At 43.6% G+C, this 10,916-nt stretch overlaps 1 protein-coding gene across 1 annotated transcript; it reads right to left on the bottom strand.

Moving 5' to 3' along the window:
* Positions 1-5,145: 5,145 nt before the first annotated feature.
* On the bottom strand, positions 5,146-6,488 carry LOC137373416 (syncytin-2-like). The gene has a single exon (XM_068038232.1). The coding sequence runs from the start codon at positions 6,416-6,418 to the stop codon at positions 5,225-5,227; it is 1,194 nt and encodes a 397-aa protein (XP_067894333.1). The 5' UTR covers positions 6,419-6,488; the 3' UTR covers positions 5,146-5,224.
* Between the last annotated feature and the right edge of the window lie 4,428 nt (positions 6,489-10,916).

Here is a 10,916-nt window from a genome sequence, read left to right as displayed (position 1 = left end):
TTAACATCCCCTTTTAACTTTTCAAAATGGTTTCTCACTACCCTATTTATCTGTTGAGTTGTTGCGCCGTATGTTGTAACAAGTGGTAGTCTTGTAGTTGGCCTATACCGTGGCTGTGGGTTCTCCATCTCCCTCAGGAAATTGGACTTGATATGTCTGAGGAATCTCTTTGTGTACCCCCTCCGTCTCAGTGCGGTGAAAAGGGTAGTGACCGCTTTGTCGAAATCTTGCAGTTTTGTGGATATGCGGTGGAACCGCATGAGTTGTGACTTTACCAGTCCTCTAAAGGTGTGCCTGGGATGATGGCTTTTAGTGTGCAGGAGTGTATGTGTGTCAGTTACTTTGAAGAATACCTTTGTTGCTAATTTGTGACTGTTGTTCTCTAGTGGCAACTTAAAAACTGTAGTGTCGAGAAAGTCAATGCTTTCCTTGTGTGTTGTGGCTTTAATTTTAATGGAGGGGTGATGATTATTGAGAGTGTTGATGAAATCTTCTAATTCTGATTCTGTGTGGGTCCAAACCCCCCATATATCATCCAAGTACCTATAATAGCACATTGGGCGCTTGGGACACTTTTTGAAGACACTCTCCTCCCAGTCTGCCATGTAAATGTTTGCATAGGCCGGGGCAAACTTTTTACCCATAGCTGTGCCCTTAATTTGGAGGTAAGATGCCCCATCGAATTCAAAGTCATTTTTTGTTAAACCCAGATGTAGTAGCTGAATTATAGCTTCATCTGGTCTTTTAGGGTGGGGAAATTTAGCGAGGGCATTTTTAACCGCCTGTATACCTCTGTTTGTTTCTATATTTGTATATAGGCTTTCGATGTCCATGGTAAAAAGAAGGGCATTGGGGGTATGGTCAACGAGTTAACTATTTCTGTGAAGTGATATGTGTCCTTGATATAACTGGGATGTTTCTGGGCCAAGGGGTTCAGGAATGAATCAATGTATTCAGCTACCCTGTAGGATTCACTACCACAGTCTGACACAATGGGTCTTCCCGGTGGTATCTCCCCTGGAATTGTCCATGTATCTGGATGTTTATGTATTTTGGGCAGTATGTAAAACTTTCTGGGCCGCGGTTGTTCCCCTCTCAGGTATTCAACCTGTTTCCGTTTAATAAATTTAGACTTATGGAGTCGTTCTAATATATTGTCAATCTCTTTTTGTGTTTCCTGAAAGATGGGTTTTGTTAATTTAATGTAGTGGTCCGTATTATTTAATTGTCTGTGTGCTTCAAACAGGTACTGTTGTTTGTCCATGAGAACTATACTACTGCCCTTATCTGCTGGTTTTATTATGATGTTCGGGTTAGTTTTTAATTCCCTAATCACCTGCCTTTCTCTTCTGGTGAGATTCTGTTTATCTTTTAATATGGGGATTTTTTCTATTTCCTTTTGAGTTACTCTCATAAAATTTACTATCTCTGGGTGTATTTCAGTGTCTTCTGGGGTCCAGTCCGATGACGGTATGAAGGGTTGTTTGTCTGTAATTGAGTCCCTAAAGTAATCTGTGAGTTTAATTCTTCTGTAAAAGCTTTCTAAGTCATTCTGAATCTGCTTTTTACATGGCTTTGTGACTGGCACAAATGTAAGACCCTTGTTTAGGACCCCTTTCTGTGTTTCTGTAGGGGTAAAGAGTTTGGAAATATTGACAATAGTTTCTCCGCTTTTCTAGGGTTGCAGTACTATTTAGTTGAAATGTTTCATCCATTTATTGATCATGATCAGTGCCGTGTTCTCCGTCCAGTGAATGTGATCCCTGCTTACCCTGAAGGACCTGGCAGCTTTGGCTGGTATATAAGATTGGGTTTTAATGAATTGATTTAACTGACGGATTGTATCCTTCTCCCCTTCTGGCAGTGATTGGCTGAAATTTATTTCGGACACCCAAATCTGAGCATTAGGGAATTTAGTTTTAGCCACTTTTAGGAGAATTTGTAGTTGCTTAATTGCAGTCAGTGGTCTTTGCGTGCGGTGGTTAATGCCAATTGCCAGCACCACTTTCTTAATTTCTGGGGAAGGTTGTAACTTGTTTAGGACAGCCGTGGCATGAATGAATTTAGCTCCTGGAAAGCTGTCAATTTGTGTGATTGGGTTTGGGCAGCTTTTTATTTGGGAGAGATTAGAGTCCCCCATGATCAAGATTGGTTTAACAGGTGTGAGTTGCCAATTTCTGTTTTTCTGGCAAGTATTAGGATGCCTTGTCACTGGCTGTGGATTGTCCCTATCAGTGTCAGATTCAGAATGGTCGTCACTCTGTCCTTGTAGCGGGGGTGAGCGTGTCGTCACCGTCTCGGGGTCCACCCTGACAGGCGCAGGGCCTGCGGATGCAGTCACAGAATTTGTGGGTGAGGTCGAGGATGTCGCCTGAGTTCGGCTCCTGCTTTGCCTCTGTGGTGGGGGTGTCCCTGTAGCCCTAGGGTGTAAACTCGTGGGGGAGGAGTTCATCTGTCCAGTGGAGGGGGCCGTTGTGGAAGTCGAGGCTGTCGGCTCATTCCGGCCTTCTCTCTGTCTTTGCGGGAGGGGTTCACGTACCACTGTAATGTCGGGGTACCAATTAACTAAGGGGGTTGGCAGTGGAGTTGGAGAGGTTGGCTTGGTTTGGTCCTGTCTCTGTGGCACGGGCTGTTCTTCTACCACGGTCTGAGGGAAGCAATGTGTGGGGGAGCGACTCGTCGATGGTCTGGGGGGGTGGGGAGGGGGATGGCTCGGTCTGGTGGAGGTTGGGACTCGGTGTGTGCGATTAGTCATAGTCCGGTTCGGTATAGCCAGCTGTCGGTCGTTCCCCTCGCTCTGCCGAGGCCTTTGAGGCTCGGACTCTTGGGAAGCAGGCATGATGTCGAGGTTCAAGGTGGTGGCCACATTGGAGGTCCGGGTACCCGGTCTATGGGGCAAGGCAGTCCTGGTCTGTGGGCTGACCTGCTGTCCTGTGTTTTTCCGTGTGGCCAGATGCCGGATGTGTTTTCTTACCACATCCATTGTTTGAGCTTTAAATCTGTTCTTAAGATTCTTTTTATTCCAATTTATTGCTTTGGCAATGGCTTCCTGGAGCCGGTCAGTAATTTCTGTTGTTTGCCAGTCATCATCCAATTTCTTGAGGTTAATTTGGTAATGCTCAATTAGAATTTGTCTTGTTTGTTATGCCCAGTTTTCCGAATTTAAAGCCAATTTTCTCAGCATTTCCCGTGATGGGTTTGCTGGTTTTATAAAAAATGTTAATTTATCTGATTGTCTTATAATGCCTTTAGGAGGCTCTCTTTGGCTCTCTAGTAACACTAAATGGTGAATCGTCTGGGCTATTTTATAAATTAATCTAACCGTTGTAGCAAAACTATCTCTAATTAAGTTAACTCTACCTACTGGAACCGTGTGTGCGTAATTCCTACGTGGTGGGAAAGGCCCATGTTTTCTTTGTGTATTACGTTGCATTGTCTGGGTGTAAAATGTGCAAGAAAAGTTACTGTGGGATGTCCCCTCGTAACAATACTCTACCGCACTAAGGTTCTCCGGCGTCCCGAAGTCCCTCTGCCCGGTCGCTCCTTCTCTCTCTCCTTCTCTCTCTCCTTCTCCAGGGAGGTTCTCCGGTGTCCCGAAGTCCCTCTACCTGGTCGCTCCCTCTCTCTCTCCTTCTCCGGGAAGGTTCTCCGGTGTCCCGAAGTCCCTCTACCTGGTCACTCCCTCTCTCTCTCTTTCTCCGGGAAGGTTCTCCGGTTTCCCGAAGTCCCTCGACGCTGTCGCTTCTTCTCTCTCCCTTTCTCTCTCTCTCCAACCTGCGGACAAAAAATCTCTTTGACTCAATGGGTGCTCCAGCTGGGAACAGTATTTCCCGATGTTTCGCTGTTCACTGTAGCTTCATCAGGAGAAAATGGACAATTCGTTGCAGAATCTGTGGAATAAAGGTGAGTGAGTTGGCTGACCCCTCCCATGTTGAATGTGATTGGTGGGAAAATTCTCCTTGTCCTGAAACAATTAGGCTGCTTTTAAATTTAATTTTATTTGACCCAATGGGTTAATTAAATTCTTGATGGGTCAATTGCACCTTTTTTAAGTTTTTAAAGTTTAAATTTAAATGGTCCCATGGGAAGCCCGATCTCTACATTTGTGGCCCTGCAAAATAACCTGTTTGCCGTGGTAACAGAGCCCTACCCCATGCTGGGTCACCCCAAGTCCATCAAAAGCAAACAAACAGTAAAATCACCCAGTCCTGGGACATTAATGGGTTGCTTTAGCTCCCCAGCGCCACTGTGTGGTAGGTCTTTGTAACAGCAATACATTTATATTCTAAATTTAAAATGCAGAAGGAGGGATTTAATGATAATTCATATTAACCTGCCTATCTAAGAGGGGGGATTTAATTATAATTAAAACTGACCTGTCTATCTAAGAGGTCCGTAACCCTACCCCCATTACACTCGGGTGTTAATTTAAAACTTTGGTTTATTTGTTACATAATTATTTGGGAATGGAATGGGAATTGGATGTATTCCTGGGGGTGAAGGGCCCGCAAGTTTGGTATTGGGGTATGAGCTTAGGCACGACTGTTCCCCAGTAGAGACCCTGGCAGCACAGGCCAGATGGCCTTTGTGAGAAACGTAGCCCACTTGATAATAATTTACACCAAGTCAAACTCTGAAGAAGTAAGTTTATTTAACGTTCTTGCAAGATCGGGTGTCCTACAAGCAGGCACACCGATCAACATATTCAGTTCATGTTTATACAATACAAATCCATTTGTCCACGCCTTTATTTTACATTATTGGTTATAACGTATTATGACACTAACCTATCCTATGGTTGCTACAGTCTCCTCCTCTGTTTACTTGTCCCCCTACTCTGACTTTCTAGCCCCTAACTCTTGTTTTTGTTTTACCTTATTTGGCTCTCCATTATGTGTTTTAACTTGCAGCTGTCAGCCTTTATCTTCGTGGGGCAGTTTCTTATTCACTACATCCTTTGTTCTAACTCTTGCTGTTTCTCTTTTATCTGCCTAAGCACAATTTTTAAGTGATGTACTGTCCCAAGGTCTGTACTTACATACCCTTATCAACTCTTTTTGTCAGTGATGTACTGTCTTAAGGTCTCCACTGACATATCCTTATCATTTCTCTTTTTCAGTGATTTCTTTATGTTGTGCACAAATGACTTCTTGGTAACTTTCCACAAGCTGTAGAAACAACATTTCAGTATTTCTTATTCTCACAATTCCCCCTTTTCTTTTACTTAATCCTTGTTGTTTTCTACATACTGCGGAGGGTTCTCATATGTCCTCTCAAATCCTCTGAGCATTATTTCAGCCGCCTTTTCAATGTCTGTATTTCCGTTGATACTATCCACTTTGTCATTACCTAACAGGTATATACTTTCTTCCTGGCCTCTTTGTATTGACATCTGCTTCGTCAAAGCTGTCTCAATCAATCGCTGTGTCAGCCCTCTTACACAAGGAATAATACAACACCCGATGGCTATTAGTATTCCGACAACCATGATCAGGGAGGTAAAAACCGAGATTATCATGCCTTTCCATTTTCCAAACCAGGATTCAAGCCACCCCGTCAGGGAAGTGTCTGCTCCTGAATTTTCAGCCATCTCTTCTGCTAAAGTTGTTAACCCTTGCAGTGCTCGGGTGATTGAACCATCGGGTGCTGTGTTATTTGGGATAAATGTGCAACATTTCCCTCCTAACATTATACACACACCTCCTTTTTCTGCTAAGATCATATCTAGAGCCAGTCGATTTTCCCAAGCCATTCTACTAGTGGCATCTAATTGTTCAGCTATACCTTTTACCGCATCTCTAGTATAATTTATAAATCTTTGTTGGTTGTAATAAAGATAATTTATCCAATCTACATTTTTGTTAATAGTGACCCACCAAAACAAAGACTCGAAACCGGCGGTTATTTGGTTTCGGGCCTTGAATTCATCAGGTACCCCTCTTGGGACCCCTATGGAATCCAAGTACACCTGGTCGTCAAAAGAGTTCGCTATCGCTTCCCTTTTACCCCTTTCCCTCGTTATTATCTTTTGTTTCTCAAATGCCAAGGTGAATGGTATTGCCAATTGAACAATTGCGCACGTCCCCTTCCACTGGGAGGGTAGGGTCTGTCTCAGGATTTTTCCTCCGCAATACCACCATAAATCCGCTCTGGGGACATTCAATGATGAGTAGTTCCCTCCCCTGACTCTTCCAGTTACGTCCTCAGTCTCTATGCATGACTTCAACTCTCCCATATTGCTGGTTAGCTCCGCACCGTGTCGACGTACGCATGATGTGTGATTCACACTGGTGGCTAAAAATGAAGGGGGAGTCCTTGAATCCTTTTTCTCTAGGGGAGGGAACATTATTGACAAGGATATGCAAGTTTGAATACCCCAAGCCGTCTTATCCTGATATAGGGCTAACATGCCTTCCATGCCCTTTCGGTCACGCTCCCACCCCAGTGGGAAAGGTACTACTTGAGCTATCGGTCTACCAGATGCACAAGCATAGCAATTGTTTTTGTTCAAACTTTTTACAGGTAATTTTATCCATTCTACCCAGGCATTTGTGTCCCCGTAACCGGTTTCTATCTCAATTGTCTTTCTCAGGTCCTTTACCTCTATTATTTTTACTATGTTAGGATCATTATGAGAGGTCCCTTTTAGTTTGTTAGATGGTTTACCAGTCTTATCTATTGTTACCTGAAAACAACATTTTAATTCACCTTTCTTTTTCCCTTCTCTAACTGTTACTCCAAACACCTTGTTGTCTAATTGGAAGTGGGTAATACAAAAACATCCAACCCATTTTATTTCCTGGCTACTTTTGAAAAGAAAGAGAGAAGGCACACAATATTACAGACAGTATTTCCGCGCTCGCGCCGCTATATTAAAAAAAAGTTCGTTACTCAAAGTCTTTTTAGCTTTATTTTCAATGGTTCTTCTGTTAATTCGGTTGTCCAAGTTCCTTCCTCGGCCGGGGGTTGTACCGGCCCCTTGATTCTTGTGTAGTGGGTCCAACCTCTTTCTGCCGTTCTTATGGCTGTTTCAGTGGTTAGGAGAGTCTGGTATGGTCTTTCCCAGTTCAGTTGTAGTTTAGTCTCTTTCCACGATTTCACCAGAACCCAATCTCCTGGTTGGATCTTGTGCACTGCAAATTCGAGAGGTGGGGTCTGTGCTAACAGGCCTTGCTTCCTGAGGAATGACAATGAGGAAGACAACGCCAGTATATAGTTCTTTAGAAACGAATCTTTAGTTTCTAAGGTTGGCATCTCGCCCCTGGTTCCCATATAGGGTAATTCGAATAGCATTTCATAGGGGGACAGTCCCACATCTTTTCTAGGGGCTGTCCGAATTCTGAGTATCGCTATAGGTAAACATTTTGTCCAGGGTAACCTTGTTTCAAGTACCAGTTTGGACAGGTCTTTCTTTAAGGTCTGATTCATTCTTTCCACCTGCCCTGAAGAGGGAGGGTGCCAAGGGGTATGGAAGTCCCATTGGATTCCCAATCCCCTAACTATTTCTTGTAATAGCTTCGAGGTAAAATGACTTCCTTGGTCTGAAGTGCTGTGGCTGCCACAGCTTGCACACACTCTGGCCATCCCTTCTAGCTATTTCATTGTGGTTTCTGCCACTTAAAATCAAAGCTCAGCAAAGCTACTATTCCTAACTTTGCTATATTTCCCATTAAGCATTGTACCATGCCTAAAAGCAAATATAAAAAAACTCAGCAACTGCTGAATCAGAAGGGTAGGCTGAGCCACCCTCTAACAAGGGGGCGTGTATTAGCCTGGTCAGTATGTTTTTCATTCTAACTTTGTCATGTCTGGGTGAGAAGAAGAGTGCTGTTGAAGTATAATGTCTCTCTCTCTCTCTCTCTCTCTCTCGCTGTACCAGCTGCAAGGCCAAGCTGCCTCTGCAGCCCTGAAGTTATGAAGTCATTTCTAATGAGCTGTCCCTCCCTACAGCACTGAAGCTAGCTTGTTAGCAGTACATGACTGATTAATTGTTTCATATTAAATGTTCCCATGTAATTCTGTTCTTAAAAATTCTAAAATCTAAATTCTGTTCTCACAGTCCCCCCTTTGATTCTTCAAAACATTTTTAAGAATCAATCCCTTGATCCCACCTAGGTGCCTTTAATGGTCTCTATTTGTCTAGAAACAGCCTTCAACACCCAGAGGGGTCGCACTCAATATGTCACCTGCTTGTGCCATAAGAGGGGCCTGCGGTAACTCTGTAAAGGCATAAGTTTTGCAGGGGCTTCAACTACTTGTTTACAACAATACCTTTTACTATCAGATTTGTAAGGTCTTTCATCTGGCCCCTATGGCCGATATTATTGTTCTGCCACTGCGGGTCTTGATTAGGGTATTTCTGTTCAGCTGGTTCATTTCCCCCTACCCCGGGAGGGTTTTCTCTTTCCCAAATTTTCAGGGGTCTTCTACGAGGACTTTCATTTCCTTTTTAAACACTCTTACCTCTCCTGACGTTAATGGTGCACTAACAAATCCAATTTCATTATTTCCTATTGGTACCTCTCTCAAGGGCATCATTGTCTTAGGAGACTCTCTGTCTCTATCGTCGTCGTTATCGTCGGGTTTAGGGGTGGTCCTTCTTGCTGTCCTTAGATCATATTTGGGTCTTTTTCTCCTTGGTTTTTGACTCTAAATCCCAATACTCCAACATCCGTCCCAATAGACTTTCTGGAGGGATGTTGCCGGCAGACTTTCCTTGTCTCCCATCGTCTTCCTTTTTAGACGATTTATTTCTCATGGTTAACTGAAGGGTCTTGTACCCTACAGTATTCACCTCCTAGCTGAAGGGTCTTATACCCTACGGTATTCACCTCCTAGCTGAAGGGTCTTATACATTACGGTATTCACCTCCTAACTGAAGGGTCTTATACCATACAGTACTCACCTCCTAGCTGAAGGGTCTTATACTGCCCCACAGTATTCACCTCCTAACTGAAGGGTCTTGTACCCTACGGTATTCACCTCCTAGCTGAAGGGTCTTATACCTTACGGTATTCACCTCCTAACTGAAGGGTCTTATACCTGACAGTATTCACCTCCTAACTGAAGGGTCTTGTACCCTACGGTATTCACCTCCTAGCTGAAGGGTCTTATACATTACGGTATTCACCTCCTAACTGAAGGGTCTTATACCATACAGTACTCACCTCCTAGCTGAAGGGTCTTATACTGCCCCACAGTATTCACCTCCTAACTGAAGGGTCTTGTACCCTACGGTATTCACCTCCTAGCTGAAGGGTCTTATACCTTACGGTATTCACCTCCTAACTGAAGGGTCTTATACCCTACGGTACTCACCTCCTAGCTGAATGGTCTTATACTGCCCCACAGTATTCACCTCCTAACTGAAGGGTCTTGTACCCTACGGTATTCACCTCCTAGCTGAAGGGTCTTATACCTTACGGTATTCACCTCCTAGCTGAAGGGTCTTATACTGCAGTACTGAGAAGGTCTTATCCTACAGTTAACCAGTATTCACCTCCTAACTGAAGGGTCTTATACCTTACGGTATTCATCTCCTAGCTGAAGGGTCTTATACTGCCCCACAGTATTCACCTCCTAACTGAAGGGTCTTGTACCCTACGGTATTCACCTCCTAGCTGAAGGGTCTTATACCTTACGGTATTCACCTCCTAACTGAAGGGTCTTATACCATACAGTACTCACCTCCTAGCTGAAGGGTCTTATACTGCCCCACAGTATTCACCTCCTAACTGAAGGGTCTTGTACCCTACGGTATTCACCTCCTAGCTGAAGGGTCTTATACCTTACGGTATTCACCTCCTAACTGAAGGGTCTTATACCATACAGTACTCACCTCCTAGCTGAAGGGTCTTATACTGCAGGACTGTAAAATTCACTCCTCAAGGACTTTTAGTACTTAGAAGGTCTTATCCTACAGTTAACCATAAGTCACCAAGATAATACTTAAAAGTCGTTTTTCTTACCTTGGTCCGTGCACGGAGTTGCCTGACTTCACATGTGTACCTGCCGCACTAAATACTCGTTCAGAGTGACTTCCCTAGGATCATTTTCAGTCGATTACTCGGGTCCGCTACCAACGACAGAAACGAGACCGTTTTTAAATTAACGGGACGCGTCTTCTCGTCTGTCGTCGGCCGCGGTCCCTGCAATGATGAAGAGATCCCGGACGAGCCCCCAATTGTGAGAAACGTAGCCCACTTGATAATAATTTACACCAAGTCAAACTCTGAAGAAGTAAGTTTATTTAACGTTCTTGCAAGATCGGGTGTCCAACAAGCAGGCACACCGATCAACATATTCAGTTCATGTTTATACAATACAAATCCATTTTTCCACGCCTTTATTTTACATTATTGGTTATAACATATTATGACACTAACCTATCCTATGGTTGCTACAGTCTCCTCCTCTGTTTACTTGTCCCCCTACTCTGACTTTCTAGCCCCTAACTCTTGTTTTTGTTTTACCTTATTTGGCTCTCCATTATGTGTTTTAACTTGCAGCTGTCAGCCTTTATCTTCGTGGGGCAGTTTCTTATTCACTACATCCTTTGTTCTAACTCTTGCTGTTTCTCTTTTATCTGCCTAAGCACAATTTTTAAGTGATGTACTGTCCCAAGGTCTGTACTTACATACCCTTATCAACTCTCTTTGTCAGTGATGTACTGTCCCAAGGTCTGTACTTACATACCCTTATCAATTCTCTTTGTCAGTGATGTACTGTCTTAAGGTCTCCACTGACATATCCTTATCATTTCTCTTTTTCAGTGATTTCATTATGTTGTGCACAAATGACTTCTTGGTAACTTTCCACAAGCTGTAGAAACAACATTTCAGTATTTCTTATTCTCACACCTTGAAAGTGCAGAATTTAATTTTCTTATGTCTTGTTTAATGGCACGCGCCATTTCT

The sequence above is a fragment of the Heterodontus francisci genome, chromosome 9 (genome assembly GCF_036365525.1).
Source record: "Heterodontus francisci isolate sHetFra1 chromosome 9, sHetFra1.hap1, whole genome shotgun sequence".
NCBI lineage: Eukaryota > Metazoa > Chordata > Chondrichthyes > Heterodontiformes > Heterodontidae > Heterodontus > Heterodontus francisci.
This window is presented reverse-complemented; position numbering and strand designations above follow the sequence as displayed.

Excerpts from the sequence above, each read along its gene's own strand:
- LOC137373416 (XM_068038232.1), bottom strand. The coding sequence starts at position 6,418 with ATGGAAGGCATGTTAGCCCTATATCAGGATAAGACGGCTTGGGGTATT.